The 19,976-nt window shown below is 47.0% G+C and overlaps 2 protein-coding genes across 3 annotated transcripts; one reads left to right on the plus strand and one right to left on the minus strand.

Moving 5' to 3' along the window:
• The first annotated feature begins 251 nt into the window (after positions 1-251).
• Positions 252-4,628, plus strand: PLLP (plasmolipin). 2 transcript variants are annotated; one of them, XM_034072947.1, is made up of 4 exons: positions 253-404; positions 3,228-3,401; positions 3,841-3,960; positions 4,039-4,628. In XM_034072947.1, exons 1-4 carry the CDS (start codon positions 300-302, stop codon positions 4,150-4,152), a joined length of 513 nt encoding a protein of 170 aa, XP_033928838.1. In that variant the 5' UTR covers positions 253-299; the 3' UTR covers positions 4,153-4,628. The 2 variants fall into 2 exon arrangements, with proteins under 2 accessions (XP_033928837.1, XP_033928838.1); XM_034072946.1 differs by having other exon boundaries at positions 252-404; positions 3,841-4,628.
• A 951-nt stretch (positions 4,629-5,579) lies between these two features.
• On the minus strand, positions 5,580-19,728 carry ARL2BP (ARF like GTPase 2 binding protein). The gene is made up of 7 exons (XM_005152308.3): positions 19,664-19,728; positions 18,751-18,864; positions 17,112-17,173; positions 9,565-9,671; positions 8,814-8,899; positions 7,273-7,369; positions 5,580-6,138 (listed from the first exon to the last, which is right to left on the minus strand). Exons 2-7 carry the CDS (start codon positions 18,786-18,788, stop codon positions 6,058-6,060), a joined length of 471 nt encoding a protein of 156 aa, XP_005152365.1. The 5' UTR covers positions 18,789-18,864; positions 19,664-19,728; the 3' UTR covers positions 5,580-6,057.
• Between the last annotated feature and the right edge of the window lie 248 nt (positions 19,729-19,976).

Here is a 19,976-nt window from a genome sequence, read left to right on the forward strand (position 1 = left end):
CTGCTCTACTGTAAGGTGTCTCTGCCCATGGCAGGGGACGGAACTGGGTGAGCTTTAAAGTTCCTTCCAGCACAAACCAGCCTGGGATTCAACAAGGAGACGTGCCAGGAGTAACAGCCCCCGGCACCGGGACACGCTGGGCCACAAAAAGGCCACAAAAGGGAGTGCAGAGAAGCCCCGCGGTGTCCCGGGCCAGCAGACGACTTCACAGGGGTGGCCGCGTGACGGGGTGCCTATCCCTGCCCCGCCCGGGGAGGGGCGGAGGAGCCCCGGGGCCGCGCGCAGCCAGTGCCCGCGGCATGGCAGGGCTGTCCGGCAGCGGGTCCCCGCGCGCCGCCGCCCTGCCCGCCCTGGACTGCGCCTTCGTGCTCTCGCCGCTCGGGGGGCTGATGTGCGCCCAGGCCGTGAGTACCGCGGGGTACCGGGGCGGGTGCGCGCACGCTTGGCGGCTGATGCTTTCCTTTGTTGCCCTGGGTGGATACTGCTCTGTTTTCCTTCGACTGCCGTCTCTACCCTGTGCTCGCTCTCTAACCTCAATTAATCTCTGACCCTCAGACACTGCGGTCCCCCTCTCTCCTCCTTTCCTCTCCAAAGCCAGAAGAAAATTCAGCTCCTTGTCCTCATGCGCACTGTAACTCTGCTCAATGCCGGGCAGGTCCCAGCACGGCTGATCAGCGTGGGCATCCCTGCGGGGCACAAGCCAGAGGGGCCGGAGGCCTTAGGGAGCATGGTGCCCCTACTGAGGTGGGGTGCTGTGGATGCTCCCGGGGTGCCCCAGGGCTCTCACTCTCCCTGGGCCCTCCCAGCCCTCCAGTTGCCCTTCCCTGTGTCAGGCTTTGCTGGCTTCTTTAAAAAAGCAGAAGAGTCTTTGTACCGTCAAATTGAGCAGCAGCAATGTCACCTTCCCATGGCTTCAGCATTGGAGGCAGCTGCAGAATAAACTCCAGCTGCTGCTCCCTCCTGGGACTTTTGGGTGCCCCCTGTGCACAGGAATGGGTGCGCAGCTGCACAGGGGTCCTGGTGTGAGCTGCCTTGCTGCAGTTGAGGTTCCGTTTACCAGTCCCCTCTCCCTGGGGCACTGAGTATGCACAGCAGCCGGCAGAGAGCTGCCTCTCTGGCTCCAGAGTTCCACCCTGGGCATGGGCGCGATTGTGACATAAGAACAAATGCTCAAGGAAGGGCATGGGAAGGACACTGTTAGGCGGTATCTTGCAGGAGCATCAGCAAAGAGAGATGGAATCAACACCAGCAGAAGGGACCCCCCAACCCCACACCTGATCCCATTACTAGGGCCATACCATTAAACGTGCTTGCTCGGCTTCCATCCTCTGAACCTTACTGCTCCCCAGAACCTGTTCCTAAGGGCTCCTGATTTCCACACACACCCTCACCCCCCCCCCCCCCCCCTAGCCAGGGCAGGACAGCTTGCACATGCCATCTCCTGCTCCCAGAGCTGGGCTTTTTCCTACATGTTTCTCCCCAGCGCATATTTTGTGATCACAAGCATTAGAAATGGATGTACCAGACAAGGCAGCATTGTCACAGCAGTGAGCAAAGGACAAAGCCTCTTGTGTTTCTCCCTTGACAATAAGCCATGTGGGCTTGTGCAGGCAGTTCTGGCAGCTTCACCTGGCTCTGTCCAGCAAGATCCCAGGCTGAGAGAGCTGGTCTTGTTCAGCCTGGAGAAGGGAAGGCTCTGGGGAGACCTTAGAGCAGCTCCAGTGCCTAAAGGGGCTACAAGAAACCTGGAGAGGGGCTTTGGACAAGGGCCTGTAGGGACAGGACAAGGGGGAATGGCTTTAACCTGACAGAGGGGAGACTGAAATGAGATCTTAGGAAGAAATTCTTCCCTGTGAGGGTGGTGAGGCCCTGGCACAGGTTGCCCAGAGAAGCTGTGGCTGCCCCATCCCTGGCAGTGTTCAAGGCCAGGTTGGTTGGACAGGACTTGGAGCAACCTGGTCTAGTGGAAGGTGTCCCTGCCTGTGGCAGGGGCCTGGAAGTGGATGAGCTTTAAGGTCCCTTCCAACCAGAACCATTCTTTGAGTCTGTGATCCCAACCGCAGCTGGGAATGAGAATACATTGTGGCTGTGTCCATGGCACATTCTTACCTTGCCTTGCCATGGTCATCTCCATGGGATGTTCAGTTGTGCTGGGAAACATGAAGGGTGCAGGGCTGGAGCCTCACATGTCCCCATGAGGTGTGTGTGAAGGGACCCTGCTTGCTCTGGTGCAGCCAAGAGGTGATGAAGGAGGGTGAAGCGGAGCCCACCAGCACCCTTCTGGGCGCCAGAGCCCTAGTTCTGCATCCCAGTGTGCAGGCTGTGGTGGAGACTGCAGAAATCACAGAAAGCTCCATTTGCTTTACAACAGCCTTTCCTTTCTAGGGCCCATTGCTGTGTGCTGGTGTCTCATCCTCTGCTTGCTCCTTTATGGGTCAGAGGCTTTCTAAATAAAAATATACACACAAGCCTGCTGCTTCAAGGAGCTTCCTGGGAAGGGGATGCTGGAGAAGGCAGCTGGGGGTAAAGCAGGGTGGAATCTCCTCCAGAGCCCAAAGGTCAGGGGTTCTGGTTCATCCCTGCCAGCCAAGGGCAGAGACCTGCTCCCTGTCTCACCAGCTGTGCCAGGAGGGGAGGACATGACTCTGCAAGGCAGTAACAGACTCACCTACCTGGGGTTTTATTGTGGATCACTCTGCAGGCACAAGATGCTGCCATTGTTATGCAGTTAAACCTGCTGAACAGTGAAAGCTGAGCCCCAGGAGCAATGTACATGGGTGGTGCAAGCCAGACCAGACTAGACCAAGCAGTGGAAAATATCCAGAAGCTTGCTGCACCTGGGAGAGCTCAAGGCTGAGCCCTCACAGATCCAGCTCTCATCCAGCACATGAGCTGTCTCTAACACTGAGCCAGCCCCTGCAGAGACTGGCCGTGTGCATGGGGGCTTCTTGGTGGAGCAAGGGCCTTTGGTGTTGAGGTTGCTCATGTTTCACCCCTCCTGCCTTGCAGGATATCCCTGTGCATCTCCTGGGGCAGCAGTACCAACCATGAGCTCACCTGTGAGCGAGGAGGGTCCGAGGTGAGCTCCCTGCCCTGAACTGTCCTTCAGTCCAGCTCTGTTGTGCTGACTGTGGGGACCCAGCTGCCAGAGGTGCAGGTGAGCCAGGGCTCCTGGGCAATGCTCTGCAGGAACCGTCACCTGAACTCTTCCCTCTTTCACCCTGCAGGTTCTGGGCTTACTGGTGTGGACTCTCATCGCTGACACGACTTACTACCTCCACGCTGCCTACAGCTGGGTGATGTTTGTGTCCATCTTCTTCTGGATAGTAACAGTCCTTTTCTTCATGACTTACCTTCTACAGCTTCAGCTCAAGTTCTACATGGTCCCCTGGTCCCTTGTGGTGCGTAGCCAAGAGGAAGCGAGTGGGGTTCCTAAATGGAAAACATACTGGGTTGATGCTCACGGAGGAGTGAGGGCTTCATGCTCTTCTGGGCTGATAGAACAAAGTCCCCTGCACTTTGCACAATGATATCGTTTCATCCTGCCCCTTGATTGCTTAGAAAATGTTCAAAACAGGGAGACCTGAATCAATCCAGAAGGTTACAGCCACCACATTGCTGCTGCAGGCATGATGTCAACCAGAAATCTCTCAGCACAGCCCAGGGTGCATGTAGTGAGATGTTATCTTGGTTTGTTCCCAGCGTGAGGGGCTGAACCCTTTTCTTCAGCTTCTCCTGGGGATGAGGGAGGAACGTGAAACTGAGCCTTTTGCCCATCCCTCATCCCAGCACACACAAGTCTGAGCCCAGATCTCATGACCTCCTCTTTGCCTTCCCCAGCTGATGATCTTCAACACTGTGGCAACTGTCCTGTACATCACTGCCTTCATAGTGTGCGCAGCTGCTGTTCAACCGACATCCTGGCGGCAGTGGGATTACAACCGAAGAGCTGTGGCATCTGTAAGTAGCAGTGGGCAGGGGAAGGCCACAGGGCCAGGCAGCTGCTGCGCTTACCCGTGGCCTCTGCTCCTCTTCCAGTTCTTTGCCTGCCTCACCATGGTTGCTTATGGGGTGAGTACCTTCTTCAGCTTCCGTGCCTGGAAAGGGCTCGGTAGCAATGCAGCCACCAGCCAAGTGACTGACCACGCGTAAGGAGGACAGCAAAGCCCAGCCATGGGCCACCCATGGCCAGGCTTGGAGCTTTGAATGCTGGTCTCACTCTTGGAGCAGCAATGGTCAGTACCGGGTCACGTGGATGCTGCTCTGTGGTATCTGATGATGCTTCCTGCTGCTTTACCCATAGCAGAAACCCACTGGTGCAGTCACTGACAGCCTTGCTGGGAGGACATGGACTTGCAGGAGGCTGAAGCTCCTGTCTGCCCGTGGAGCAGCTCCATGGAGGGGTCATTCCCATACTAAAATTCACTAAATCAAACTCTGGTCATTCCCAAGCTACAGTGTGATTACAATTAATGTGGTACATGAACAGTGGCAGAGCTGGAAGATGAAACCTAAGCAAAGGAAGCAGAGTGAACTGTTCTTGCATTGATTTCTAACAATCTGAAGCACAAATGATATATAAATCATTAACAAAGAAATTTGCTAAATAAAAAAATCTTTAAAATCTACTTAAACTAAAAATATCTTTAAATAAAAAAATCTCTAAATCCAGCACTGGAGTCTCTCAGGACAACATTTTCTTGCAAGAAGGTGGGAGGTACAGCACGGCATGGAGTGGGCAGCAGGAATGTCAGTGCAAGAGGGGACTGCCCCTTTCCATGGCAGGAGGAGGAACGCCCATGTGGTTCACCTTGCTTTGCTTCACATCCATGCACACACACATGTAGTGGGCATACAAGACCATAAAAATGTGGAAGAGGTGCCAAGGCTTGGGTGCAGTCCTTCCTCTAGGCTCAGCACCACTCACACCCCTGGAGCTCACAGGACCACCTAGAACCAGCAAGTCAGTTTTGCCCCTTGGTGCAGGCAGTATTCAAATATAAAAACGTCTGCAGCTGCTCTGGGAACATACCCCAGATCAGTGCCTGGGAGAATACAGAGCCACACTGTTCCCTTGCACTGCATATCACAAATTAACCTTCCATTTTCTGGGGACATGGGCTTGTGTTTGTCAGAACTAGAAGTGATGCCCAGCCAAATACAGCAGCTCTTCCATTTTCACCCTCCTCATACAGCCTAATAAAAACAGATGAAACAAGTCAATTTATTTCCAGATCTTGCTACACCAGAAAGCTGGAGCACAGTGAACCACACTGCAAAATGCACTGCATGCGCCACACAGGAGAAGGTCTAACAGCTCCTGAACAGAGGCAGGCTCAGAAAATGTAAATGCATTAATGGAAAGTGTGAACTGAAAAGGAACTGGACAAACTGCATCAGTCCCTGACACACCAGTCTTTGCTTGGTGTTCAGTGAGTGAAATGAAGAGTCATGTTTCCACAACCAGATACATATATACATATATATATATAAAATTGATAACAGTAAGAAAATTAGCCTTTGTATGCATTGTTATGACAACATTAAAACTCTTAAACATGAAGCCAGGCTTGCACACAGGTAGTTCATTATATAGAGACATTTAATCTCTTAAAAAAAAGCCCCTCTGCCTGATTGAAAATACATTGAAACAGGGATGAGTAATAGGAGTGTCACAGAGGGATGAGTTATCCTGGGAACAGATGCCCAGAGAGGCAGAGAGGTCTTGCAGGGATCACCAAGATACAATTCCCTATCAAAAGAAGAATTCACCCCCAGCCGTGACTTGTGGCCTTTGGATTAACAAGAGGCCTTGTTTAAAATACAGCAGAACTCCTAGCAGAATGTCACTCTACTCACACTGCCACTGACTGAAGTAATTAATTGAAACAATTACAACAGGAAAAGAATTAAAATGTCTTTCAATAAAAACAGTGACAGGATATTTTCAATTTTAGCTGTAAACCATTACTTTAGCTCTAACAAAATATGTCAACAGGATTCCTTTAAAGTTCCAGGATTCTTCATCTGCAGAAGCAAAGAATTGCATAAACTGTTCTAGGAGGAGGACATTGATGAATTGTTTAGTGAAGTCACTACTAGCCCACTGCTTAAATCCACACTTCGGCCTTCCTTTTCCTAGAAACATCAGAGAAAAAGGTATCTGTGACTCAATGCTGGTTTGGAATAAGCAGTTAAAAAACTAAAACAGGCAATACACATTCTGTTGGCTGCACCAAATCAGTATAAAATTACATGTTACCTGAGCATCTGAGACTGAATGTGAATCCAAACTTCAAGAAGAGGTTCTGCAGGAAGCCCTCAAGCAAGGTCACCGTTACTCTGCTAGCCAGGGCAGAGCAGATTCTTCTTGCTCACATCAGTCAAGAACACCCAGGCAGCACTCACAGAATAAGGGAGATCTTGCTTCTGTGGTCTGCCTCTCAGGAGACCTCAAAGGTGTAAACCCTAATTGAAGCTACACCTGCTGCTGAGACACAGACTACCTCTTCAACCTGCCCTCATTTTTATGACACTGTAAGGGGTGCGGGAGGCGTCAGAAGGCTTAACTCTGACAGCAACTTTGACTCTTTTGCTCCTTTGTCAAACATGGCTTGACATGTAGTGTGACTAGAGAGCCTTTACATGTATTGCATTTCCCTAGGAAAAAGCTTATCCCAAAATCTTAATACTTTTGTTTTGTTTGTTTCTCCAGCCTGGACAGAAAGGAAGAAAAATACAAATGGAATAAGCTTGAAAAGCTAAGTTTGGATGAGTGGGGAGTGGGAAGGAGAGAAAAAAGTATCATAGAATCACAGGATGGTCAAGGTGGGATGGGAGCTCTTGAGGTCACCTGGTCTAAACCCTCTGCTCAAGCAGGGCCACTCAGGACTGTGTCCAAACTGCTTTTGAGTATTTCCAAGGATGGAGACTCCACAATCTCCCTGGGCAACCTCTGTCAGTGCTCAGTCACCCTCACAGTGAGAAAGTGTCTCCTGAAATTCAGTTGGAAATCAGTGTTCAAAGATGCCCAAAGAGTATGTTTCTGAAGAACTGCTCCACATACCAGCTTCATTCATGTTTTCTAGAAATCATTAAATGTGTGGTTTGTGTTTAAGCAGCCACTCAGTGAAGTTCTTTTCCTTTTGACCCTGATATAGCTTTTGAATAAATACTGCTGCATACTGTAGTAACATGACCTTTGGTACTCTCAGAGATACACAAAACCAACAGCCATTATACCAATGAAAATAAACAACATGACATACTTACAGCTCTGTAATCCAGAAACATTTCTTTGAAAGCCAGAAAGTCAATAAATGTGAGAAGCATATCAAATATGTCACCTGCAATTTCATCTTTGTGCTGTCTATAGAGAGAAGAATTTGGGGAATTAGAAAATTGTGTGAGAAAGTTATTTTAAAATGGCTTGTGGGTAAAAGTGGATACTGGGATTAGTATGGCAGTATCAAAATTTAAACAAGAATGTCTAAAATAGAGCAAAACTTTAGCAAATATTATCTTGCAGTATTTCACATCCAAGTACATTAATACATTACATTTATCTAAATCCAAGACATAACTGTTTCACATCAGTCTCTGAAATCCAGACAAAGAAACTGACCTGTAAGTCAATGGAACTAACACTCAACTAGCCTTTACCTAGCCCTGAACTTGCCAGACAGTACCTCAGTTGTGAGAAAGGTTGGGGAGAGGCATGGAATCATACACATCCCTTAAGAGTGAGGGACTGTGCTGATGCTACTTGGTAGAGGTCTTCTGATGAAAACATTTGGAAGAAAGTTCTTGTGCTCCCTTATCAGCTTGTCACAGAATCCCAGACTGGTTTGCCTTGGAAGGGACATTAAAGCTCATCCAGCTGCTCTAAGCCCTGTCCAGCCTAGCCTTGAACACTGCCAGTGATGGGGCAGCCACAGCTTCTCTGGGCAACCTGAGCCAGGGCCTCAGTACCCTCACAGGGAAGAACTTCTGCCTCAGATCTCATCTTAATCTCCTGTCTGCCAGGTTAAAGGCATTCCCCCTTGTCCTGTCCCTACAGGCCCTTGTAAATATTTCAACAAGACTTTTTAATAGTTTAAGCTGGTTTTGTTTTATTGTTATTTCGTTGTTGTTTTGTTTTTCAATATTCTATTAAATTTAATTAATTTCTTTAAAAGAAGTTTTAACTTAAACAGTCTAAGTGAGTTCATAGTAATTTTGTAATGTCCTATTACAAGAAAAAAGAATCTAATATTTTAAGATACTCAGTTCCCACCTACATTTGATTCTCTTATTCAAGGGGAAAACCAGTGGTCTTACAAAAGTGATCTCTTCATTAAATTGGTTAAACTGAAGTGACCAAATGCAATGATTAAGACAAACCAAAGTCTTCTCTGAATATTTTGTACAAAAAATATTTCAGTAAAAGCATTTCAGCACATGCCTCTTGAAGGACTATCAGGCTATTTAAGTGTCCCACACCATACCTGTGATAAACAAGAGGGAACCTTTCAAGGTCTGGCTTCAAAGTGACAGTGATTATGAAAAGCCTCCAGTGTTCTCATTCTGATTTCTCTTCCTGTCCCTTAAAATCTGATATATTTCAGCATGACAGCTCAGAAATTCAGAGTAGCAGGACATGCTGAAGGCAAGAAAGTGGTCAGTCATTGCCTGCATGAATACTTGTTTTTTTAATTCATGACGAACCTCTTTCTAAAAGGGAGAACTCTGAAACCCCAGCTTTAACCTAGATAAAAAGAATTAATTAAGAGGCTCATAAATCATCCCCAATCAAAAGCAAAGCAGACACTTACTGCAGTGACATTATGAAAGCAGTCATACTGAAACCAGGAATCCGTTCAAGCAACTTTTCTTCAATGTATTTCTCTACTAAATGGATCTGAAAAAACCCGAACAAACCACCCCTATAACATCACATAACAAATTTCAGGAGCAGATTCCAAAACATCACATCTTCCTTACAATGACACCTTATTGGCACTTTGTATTATCCTCATTGGGCAAACAACTGGAGATTCCTTGGCTGGGAGTTGCTAGACCACCACTGAGGCAGAGCTGAATATTTTTTTTTTCTGGGAATATTGTTCAGAACAAATGCTATTTGTACCTAGTAACAAATTATTTTTTAATTCATTGGATAGTACTGAGTAGTAGGCTGGTATAATTTCATAATTATGCTTAGCATGAAGAATGCAATTGAAGTGTCCAGTACATGAAATAATACTACTGGAAAAGAACAAACATTGTTATGCACACATTAAACACATTATATACTACAGTAACAGGTTAGATTTCTATTCAGGAGAGTTATATGACTTCTAAAACATCTATAGAAATTCTCAGGTGAAAAAAAGGACAAGGAACCAGGCCTTCAGAAAACATCTTGTCCATAGATCATGACTGTGTCAGAACGAGACAGCAGGCAGCATGTTGGCTCTGCTCCATATAAAACCAGTAGTTCATAAAGGGGGGAAAACAGCACCTGACTGGCCTCAAGAAAAGTAAAAAATAATGCATGCAAAAAATAGGAAAATAGTATCTTACATATTCATTAAAAATACAAGTATAGATGAGCTTGTTTTCTTCTGAGTCATCAAATGCCTGGTAGTGCTTCTCCATAAAAGTCCTCTGCATTAGCTGGAAATCGTCATCTGGGTCACAACAAAAATGCATCACACAGGAGTTCAGTCATTCTTTCTGAACACAAACCCCATATTCACTAGTCCTCTGCTCCCTTGTTGTACCCACAGAGCCCAGTGCACGTGAGGAGTCCATCACACCAGTCCCCCAGCTGCTACTGAGCCACCACTGCTGACCCATCTGTGAGAAGACACGAGACTGCTGGTGGAGAGCAGCACTGTTTCAGCTAAACAGTGATGTCAACAGGACAGCAGCACATTTGCCCATGTTCTGACAGCATTCAAAATTGAATGGGACCAATACATTCACCTAACAAGGTCTATAATTACTTCTCAGAAGTTTCACTTACACTTAGTATTATTAAAGGAGTGCTCCTGCTCTATGTTTCATTGAAAAGCTGATTTATTCTGAACACCTTCTTGTTCAGGTGCTCAAGTCAGCAAAAAAATACGTATTTTTTAATAAAATTACTAAAATTCTTCACTTTAAGATTTCAAGATATTTTTTCTTGAATTAAAAAATTATTTGTGAAATTCCCAGATTCATTTTCAATTGCTAGGGAATTCTATTCCAATTGTAGAAGGAAGCAAGAATAAAAATTAATGTTGTAGGTGACCACCAAATTCAACAGAACAGATGTAAGTGTAAAGTTTACTTACAAAATGATAAAATGGTTAGGGTTAGAAAGGACCTTAAGATCATCTAGGGCCAACCCCCCTGCCATGGGCAGGGACACCTCACACTAAACCATATCACCCAAGGCTCTGTCCAGACTGGCCTTGGAACACTGCCAGTGATGGAGCATTCACCACCTCCCTGGACAACCCATTCCAGTGCTTCACCAACCTTATAGTAAAGAATTTCTTCCTTATATCCAGTCTAAATTTCCCCTGTTTAAGTTTTAACCCATTACCCCTTGTCCTATCACTACAGTCCCTAATAAATAGTCCCTCCCCAGCATCCCTGTTGGCCCCTTCAGATACTGGAAGGCTGCTATGAAATCTCCATGCAGCCTTCTCTTCTCCAGGCTGAACAGACCCAGTTTTCTCAGCCTGTCTTCATATAGGAGGTGCTCCAGTTCCCTGATCATCCTCGTGGCCCTCCCCTGAACTTGTTCCAACAGCTCCATGTCCTTTTTATGTTGAGGACACCAGAACTGTACATAATACTCCAAGTGAGGTCTCACGAGAGCAGAGTAGAGGGGCAGGATCACCTCCTTCGACCTACTGGTCACGCTCCTTTTGATGCAGCCCAGAATACGGCTGGCTTTCTGGGCTGTGAGCACACACTGAAGCTGGCTCATGTTCAGTTTCTCATCAACCAGCACCCCCAAGTTCTTCTTCTCAGGGCTGCTCTGAATCTCTTCTCTGCCCAACCTGTAGCTGCGCCTGGGATTGCTCCAACCCAGGACATAAAGCACAACTGTGCCCAAAGGTCTTCTCAGGGACACAGCAGTATTTCTTGATCCTTCAACATCTCTTCCTCAGCCTTTCCAGAACCCTGACCTGTTTGCCCAGCAATTCCTGAGAGGTTTCCAAGGAAGAGCTTTCCTGTTCTGTATTCGCTGGGTAGAAGCTCTCACACAGTTCCATTTAGTCCACCTTGGAGCACTTGAGACACACTACAAAAGGCTGACATCTGTGTTTTATAGTACTGGGAATGAGACCCACACAAATGACTCATTTTAATGACTTTAGATGCTGAGGATGTGGCTTTGGTGCTGCACCACTGTCAGTGAGGCGAATGCCTTACCTATGTCTGTTTCTTTTCCATTCCTTAGGGAAAAGGTGACAATGTTTCTGTGTACCTGAGGCATTAAAGTGAAGTCACGAACAGCAAGCTGACTAAGAAGGATATGGTGAACATCCTAAAGGATGTCTGGAAGGAGAAAATTGCACTAGAACAGCAGCTTTGTCCCAGTTTCCTCCACAAATATCATTTGCTATGATGGTCCATCCAGTTTGTGAAGTAGGGTCTCCCCATGTCCTGCCTAGTATTTCATCTGAATTGCTGAACTGAGTTGCAGAAAACATTTTAAGACCAAATGGCCTCAGCTGGCAGTAACCCTGTGCCTGGCAGGGCTTGCCAGGAATGTGACTCATGGATTAGGACAGTATCACCTGGATAACCTGGCATAGCTCCATCCCAGGCCAGAGGCCTACTCTGCAGCTCCTGCTCTCAGAACAGCTGAGTTGCTCATGATGCAGGTGATGCCCAGCCACCACTGCTAATTCAGAGGCATTCAGGAAACCAAAACTCAGTGCCACATGTCCAGAGCCATAAACTGCAGCCACCCAGCAGCTATTGCAAGAGCAGCAACAGGAGGAGTCAGTGAGAACTCCTGCACAGCACAGGGTGCCCAGGGGAGGAACTGCTGCAGTTACTCCGAGCCAAATCAGCCACACTCATGAGTCCAAGACCTCAGCCAGCTCAGCTGTTGCTACTCTGGGGTGTGATGATGCACTGTGGACCACTGTGCCATCACCACTATGCAACATCTGCACCTAGGTGGTAGAAACCTTGGCAATATCTGCACAGCCAGAGCATTGCCAGGGGCTTTTGCTGGCTTAATTTGAATCCATGCCAATCTGTTTTTGAGCTTCATAGTGTTTGTGTGAGAGAGGAACAGGTGGCACTGCAAGAAAAACAAGGAGTAGGGGCAAAAACTAATTTTCAGTAACTCATTTACCAATAGAAAAGTGCTTTGGGTTTGTTATGCAAACCCCAAAGCATTTGCCCTTCTTTGTGGGCCAAGAAGGGTGGGTTGGGATTGACAACTGGAGGCCAAAGGGGCCTGTCTTGGGTGATACAAAGCTCAAAAGAGAATAAAAGTAGCTGTTTAATTCTTCCCATATTAGGGACAAATACGAGACCATATCCCCAGCTACTGGTCAAGCCCTGTCACTGTGTCTCAGTCATATCAGAGCAACCTTGAGAGGCAGAGTTGCTTTACAGATTTCTTCTCTTGAGCTAAAAGCCTAGAAACATCACTGAGATAAGCCTAAAATGGCTTAATGTTTTCTATGGCAGCTGTCCTTTTACTTCCAGCTTGCTTTCCTGGGGAAATAGGGTTGCTGCAGTCACTGTCTGACTCTACTTTTTTCCAAGAACTACTCCCATTTCCCAACCCATGAGCCAAGCTCAGCTAAATCTGAGGGAGCAGTAGCACCTCACAGGTAGTAAGTTTCTACATATTTCACAAACGTAGGTAAGAGAGATTTTGTGAGTAGCCTCAGCAGTGGGAGAGTTTCATTTATCTGGGAGAAACATTTCAAATGACCTAACAAGGGGGAAGGCTCCAGCCAGAACTACTGCTGTGTTAGCACTGTGTGGGATCCCTATCCCCAAAAGACAGACTGTGCAAACAGCTGGAGTTACATGGGCGTACTTGATCTGGTTCTTCTGCTTATGGGACTTGTTACCTGCAGACAGGGAAGCGATCCCGTCTGCCCGAGTTCTTTCTCAGCTACCTCCAGAAGCAGTATGGAGATGCTGCTGCCATGAAATGGTTTTATACCCTCTTTGAGAACATGTGGCTCTGTTGATCAAACCACATTCTGACCTCAACTTTTGCTGTATTCACTGGGCAGGTAGGCAACCCACAGGCCAGCGCTGCTCTGCCCAGACAACCCTGATGGCACTGGCAGCAGGCAAGGGCAGTGTTTTTACTGCAAAGCAGTTTCACCTCCCATTCCTCTGCCTGAGAAGCTGTACCTTCTCATGATGGTAAAAGCTGACACACACTAGAGAAGGGAATCTTGTGCATGCAAGACACATCAGGCTCTCACTGCTCCTAACAGAGCTCCTAGAAGACCCCCATTTCTTCCACACACCTTGAGTAATACCATACCTTCTCTCTCCAATGAGAGGCTTCTGTTTATGAGATTTACATAACTGCCTCTTTCTCTCAGAAGGTTGTTCCTGAAACAGCTCATGTTTTTTCTCTGTGTGGTGTCTGTGAAGATCATGCCCATGAAGTTAGGTACTGCCCAATATGGGCACTGAATTAGCAAGAGAATATATAGTTGTGCAGCAAAGGGTATCACTATGCATGAGAGAGCGAAGTTAAGGTCTTTGCACATTATCACAAATGTAACATTTCCTGATTTCCCTTCAGTTTGAAATTTCATACTTAGCAGTCTTTATTACATGTGTGTGTAAAAAACAAAGGGATACTAGTAGAAGCAGAGATAACAATACCAAAAGTTATCTTTGCTCTGCATTTCAAGCAACATGGATTCTTACTGTGGCACCAGTGAGTAAATGTTCCTTTCACCTACCACAGCACAGCAGTAACTGACTTTTTTTGAACAGGGAGGTGAAGGCAGATGATCTGAAAACTGCCTTCTGCACAATCGATACTGATATTGATGATCAGACACTGGATACCTATATTGGCTGACTTATCAGGTCCAAACAGATGAGCCAGCCCAAAAAGTTGTGCCTGTGGAAACTGTCCTTCAGAGACTGACTGCTGCCAATGTGAGATGAGTAGGGCCCTCACCCAGGGTGGGAAGCATAACAGGCTTGTGCAGTGGCTACTCCTGGTGTGAGAAAAGATGCTGAAACTATTTCTGCAGGATTCCAAAACATTACCTCATCCTTACAATCATGAGTAAAAGCATAAGCCGATGTTTTTATCCAGTGGAGATGATGGAATCTGGTATGATCAAGTATCATGAAAATATTTGGGGCTAACATTGTTAATCTGCCTAGACTACAAGGACCTCCTCATACATGGGAAGGTATACCAGGTCATGCTCAGTCTCCACAGATCAAAATGATACATTGAGGGAGCGATATTGGTGCATTTAAGGAACGAGAAAAGTTAACAGAAGTATAATTACACCACAAAGGATTCTGGGTTTCTGGCCTGCACACTGAAGCCGGCTTACGTTCATTTTCTCACTGATCAGTGCCCCCAAGTTCTTCTCCACAGGGCTGCTCTAAATCTCTTCTCTGCCCAACCTGTAGCTGTGCCTGGGATTTCTCCGACCCAGGTGTAGGTCCTTGCACTTGGCATGGTTAAACTTCACAAGGATGGCATCAGCCCACCTCACAAGCATGTCAAGGTCCCTCTGGATGGCATTCCTTCCCTCCAGCGTATCAACAGAACCACACAGCTTGGTGTCATCGGCAAACTTGCTGAGGGCACACTCAATCCCACTGTCCATGTCACTGACAAAGATTTTGAACAAGACTGATCCCAACACCGATCCCCGAGGGACACCACTCATTACTGGTCTCCAGCTGGACATTGAACCGTTGACCACAACTCTTTGTGTGCGGCCATCCAGCCAGTTCTTTATCCACCGAGTGGTCCACCTATCAAATTGATGTCTCTCCAATTTAGAGACAAAGATGTCATGTGAGACAGTATCAAACGCTTTGCACAAGTCCAGGCAGATGACATCAACTGCTCTATCCCTGTCCATCAGCTCCATAGCCCCATCATAGAAGGCCACCAAATTGGTCAGGCAGGATTTCCCCTTAGTGAAGCCATGCTGGCTGTCACCAAGCACCTTGTTGTTTTTCATGTGCCTTAGCATGCCTTCCAGGAGAATCTGCTTCAAGATTTTGGCAGGCACAGAGGTGAGATTGACTGGTCTGTAATTCCCTGGGTCTTCCATTTTCCCCTTCTTGAAAAAGGGAATTATATTTCCTTTTCCAGTAGTTGGGAACTTCACCTGACTGCCATGATTTTTCAAATATGATGGCCAGTGGCTTTGCAACTTCCTTTGCCAGCTCCTTCAGGACCTGCATATGGATTTCATCAGGTTCCATGGACTTGTGCACATTCAGGTTCTTAAGGATGGTCTCAAACCAGATCCTCTCCTACAGTGGGCCCAAAGTCTTCATTCTCATAGTCCCTGTGTTCGCCTTCATAGACTTGGGTGCTGCGGTCAGAGCCTTTGCCAGTGAAGACTGAGGCAAAGAAGTAATTCAGAACCTCAGCCTCCTCAAAATCCATGGTGGCCAGTTCTGCTGATAGTTTCCGGAGGGGGCCTACATTGTCCCTAGTCTGATTTTTATTTGCTACATACCTACAGAAGCTCTTCCTGCTATCTTTCACATATCTGGACGGATTTAATTCTAACTCGGCCTTAGATTTCCTGACCTGGTCTCTAGCTTCCCGCACAACATCCCTGTATTCTTCCCAGGCTGCCTGTCCTTGCTTCTACCTTTTATAAGCTTCTTTATTCCCCTCTATGTTTCTTCAGCAGCTCCTTATCCATCCAAGGGGGTCTCCTGGCCCTCCTGCTGCACTTCCTTCTAGTTTGGATGCAACACTCCTGAGCCTGTAGCAGGTGATCCTTGAATATCAGCAAACAGCCTTGGGTGCCCCTGCCCTCTAGGGCTGTTTGCCATGGAACCTTACTAAGCAGGTACCTGAAGAGGCCAAAGTCTGCTCTCTTGAAGTCCAGGGCAGTGAGCTTACTGCTTTAACACAGTGTTAAAACACAGCATTCTCAGCTTTCTAAACTATAGCACATTCAAAATCAGTTTGTTAGCATTTCTCCAGATTCAACTACATCACTACGCAACTGAGGCTGCAGAATCTACCTCTCTCTGGGAAGGATGTGGTCAGAAAGCTAATGTGCTGTTCTCATGAAGCAGCTGGTGGCTGACTGACACAGATTGTGTCTTGGTATCTTGTACCTCCATGCAGACTGACTTCTCAGGTAACATGACGGTTCTGAGAATTTAGCCCCTAAAACTGCCTAAGCTCACATGATGATATTGGCACCATTCCATGCTCCTTCTGTGAACAGCTCCTGCCACCTTACAACTGTATGCATGCCTGTAAGTTACAGGCAACATAATCATCTTGGAAGAACAGTCCCAAAAAGAGGAAAGTGAAAAGATGTGATGACACCCATCTCCAGCTATGCAGGGGTGCTGCAGAAACAGAGAAAATAAACTGCTCCAAACATTCAGCAGAGACAGAACAACGGATATGTTTAAACTGCAGGACAGGCACAGATTACAGCAGAGCTAGGCATGACAGCAAACTGTATGGACAAACCATGGCAGCTTTTAAGACTATTCCAACAAACAAGGTAGGAGAGATTTGGTAAGAGCTGCGGAAAGGAACATTGCATCTCAGCCTCCGCCATCCCCTTTAGAAGAGTGTATAAAAATCCCAGGAAACTCTGTTTTCTGTGTGAGATTTACAAGTATCTTTACTGCTTATTTAAGAAGCAGCATATCGTAGTTACACAGAGAATAATTTTCAAGATTCATAAGCGCACTGTTGTGCAAACAACACCTAAAAGACTTTTGCATATACTTTTTTTATTCTACCAAGCTGGGGGTCATAGGAACAAAGGAAGAAGAGCTGCCATGAAGCAGGCAGGGGCTATTTTAGTTCTGTATGTCTGCCAACAGAACAGCAGCTTGCAGTATGTGAAGCACCCATCTTGTTGTCTACAATTACTTGCAGAGCTTACCCATTATGATATCCTCCAGATTCCCAACAATTGCATCAAACTCTGCATCAGAAAAGGAGGAGCTGAAAGCAAAGAAAGACCATGCTACATAAAGCTGTATTACTAGCACAGCAGAAATAAAAGTTTAAAAGTTATAATTAAAAAGTGTTAACAAAAGCCTAAGCACAAATCAGCCTAGTAATTACAAAATTACTAATTCCCTGGTTTCAACCTACAAAATAATCCACAGCACTGATGATAAGACTGCTTCATACTATTGTTATCAGGCGTCTACTCTATTTCACCCAGAAAGGTGCCTAATTGAAAAAAAAACCCACGCTGTTCCACTGGCATTACTGTCAAGGTAATTCCAGTTCTGGTGGAGAAGGATGTAGAGAGTGTAATTAGAAGAGAAGAAATAAACTGTTTTCCAGCCCACAATTCCCAGCTGCTACCACAAGCCTTCCTTCTGCTCTCTTCGATGTGTAAACTCTACAAGGTGATCACAGAACTCTAGACATTCTAGAGAATATTTTGAAATACTTGATCTTGTGGAACCACTTAAATTCCATAGATACACAAATACCACACAACAGAAGCAATTTAAATATTTTTCTTATGCAAGAAACATCCCTACACACTACAAGTAAATGGCATAATCTCCTACGCTCATTCTATAGTGAATAAATTTAAAAATTAAACCCCATTATAGATCTGAAGTAATCCAGGGAAGAAACCTTTGGTACCAGCATTGCAGGACTCTCGATCCCTCTGCTAAATCTATTACTGCGCAGCTTGTTCAGCCACAGTATATAATCCATAGGATCTCCTTGGCATTCACAGCCCATCTTTAGTGGGGGATGAACTCTTCCTATATTCTCCAGGAGATGAAAGTCAGGTTATTTTTTCACATGGGCAGGGACACCTTCCGCTAGACCAGGTTGCCTCAAGCCTTATCCAACCTGGCCTTGAACACTGCCAGGGATGGGGCAGCCACAGCTTCTCTGGGCAACCTGTGCCAGGGCCTCAGCACCCTCACAGGGAAGAACTTCTGCTTAAGAGCTCATCTCAATCTCCCCTCTGTCAGGTTAAAGCCATTCCCCCTTGTCCTGTCCCTACAGGCCCTTGTCCAAAGCCCCTCTCCACATTTCTTGTATCCCCTTTAGGCACTGGAAGCTGCTCTAAGGTCTTCCTGGAGCCTTCTCTTCTAATGGCCAAATAAACCCAGCTCTCTCAACTTGTCTCCAGAGCAGAGGTCAGCTGTAGATGGTCTCAAATGTCTAGAAGGAGCAGATTTAAACACAGAGGAATAGTTTCTTCTTAGAATCTATGACATAAGACAACATATGCTCTTGAAAAGGAGAGAGAAATTTTAAAGTGAACATAAAAAAAAGTAGTTCAGCCTTACAGTGCTTATTTTGATCACTCAGGCAGAAAAGACCTAGTGCTATGTCCACTGCTACTTTTAGTTTGACTTCAACTAAACTCTGAATAGATGATATTCCCTCCTGCACCTTTACATTCTGCGTGCTTGTTCTCCTAGAGGAAGAATCTGTAAACCAGTGGGGTGTAAATTAATTTGTGTAATTATATTCCTATGGAGAGCTTTTCACTAGTAATAAGCTTATTGAAAGTCTGACCCGGATCATTGCATACTCACATGGCTACATCAAAGGTTTCTTCATCAGAATCCTCCATTGCTCCTGCATAGCCAGGGTGCAGGAGAGACAATCTCACTGCTGTTAGCAGTTATTTCTTCTTTTCAGACAAAGTGCTAAGAAACAACATATGACTTGTCATTAATACAAATTCAATTGTTAAGTTACCAAATGCTTTTCAAAGAGTGGATTTGCAGAGGCAGAAATTTTAGAGAAAGGGCATGTTCTACCAAAGTTACTGATACTTCTTTTCTGTAATAAGCCGAGTTCTCTAGGAACTGTCTCTGCCTCCCCAGAGAACACGCTCAGAACTGCACACACCTGCAGTTAGTCTCCATAAAAGGGTTTCAGGCGACCTGTACACATTTTCTCCTGAAGCACCTGTGACTATTACAAAGACACAAGAAAATGAAGCCAGGTAAGATACTGCTCTAATTCCGTGGGTCCTGGGGAGCTCGCAGACCAGACACTGCACAATGATCCTATGTACCTGGCCAGCGAGCGGGTGTACCCTGACCAGACCATCGGTCCGTGGGCTGAGAACAGCCGCTGATCCCTCCCACAGGCAGGACAGGGCACACGGCGCCCCACGACCACTGCAGACCGGCTGACCCAGCGTCGAGGGCGGGAGCCAGCTCTACGGCATCACCCCATGGAAGAGGAGGAGGAACGAGTGCGGCACTCGCCTCCCCCTTCTCAGTCCTGGCTCCAGTGCAGCCCCAGCCCTGTCCTCCCTGGGGAACCCCGCCTACGTCACCGCTCTTCAACGAGGCCCCGAGGGCCGGGCCTTCCCCTTCCCTGTTGAAACGACTCCCATATGACTCTCCCCCCCCCCCGTCAGCTCCCTCTCTCCCCGGGGCCCCATCACCTCCCGCCCGCCCCGAGCGGGACCCGTGGCCCCGACCATGCCCTCACCTCCCGCCGTCGCGGCACCGCCGTCGTCCAGACCGGCCGTCTCCAGGGAAACGCTTCCTTCCGCCCCACCTTCAGCCAATCGAAGAGCGGAGGAGGCCGCGGAGGGCCCACCCACACTTAGGGAGGGCGGTTCCCACCGCAATGGCGACCGTGTGGCGTGAAGGTGTCCTGGCTGCGAGGGAGTGCCCTAGGTATGAAAGGAGCAGACAGACAGTATGCGTCCTAATGGTGCGCGCAGCTCCCCCGCCGGTGTTAAAGCAGATTTTCCCCTCACAAAGCATGGGCCTGAGGGCAGCACTCTAAGCCGAGGCTT

Source organism: Melopsittacus undulatus, chromosome Z (genome assembly GCF_012275295.1).
Source record: "Melopsittacus undulatus isolate bMelUnd1 chromosome Z, bMelUnd1.mat.Z, whole genome shotgun sequence".
NCBI lineage: Eukaryota > Metazoa > Chordata > Aves > Psittaciformes > Psittaculidae > Melopsittacus > Melopsittacus undulatus.

Bases quoted from the DNA above. Each gene is read 5' to 3' on its own strand.
- PLLP (XM_034072946.1), top strand. From the start codon at position 300: ATGGCAGGGCTGTCCGGCAGCGGGTCCCCGCGCGCCGCCGCCCTGCCC. The intron at 405-3,227 runs GTGAGTACCGCG...TTCACCCTGCAG, and splicing joins GGCTGATGTGCGCCCAGGCC to GTTCTGGGCTTACTGGTGTG. The intron at 3,402-3,840 runs GTGCGTAGCCAA...TGCCTTCCCCAG, and splicing joins TGGTCCCCTGGTCCCTTGTG to CTGATGATCTTCAACACTGT.
- ARL2BP (XM_005152308.3), bottom strand. From the start codon at position 18,788: ATGGAGGATTCTGATGAAGAAACCTTTGATGTAGCCAT. The intron at 7,370-8,813 runs GTAAGTGTCTGC...TTCTCTCTATAG, and splicing joins GCTTTCATAATGTCACTGCA to ACAGCACAAAGATGAAATTG. The intron at 6,139-7,272 runs GTAAGTATGTCA...TGATGTTTCTAG, and splicing joins TGTTTCTGGATTACAGAGCT to GAAAAGGAAGGCCGAAGTGT.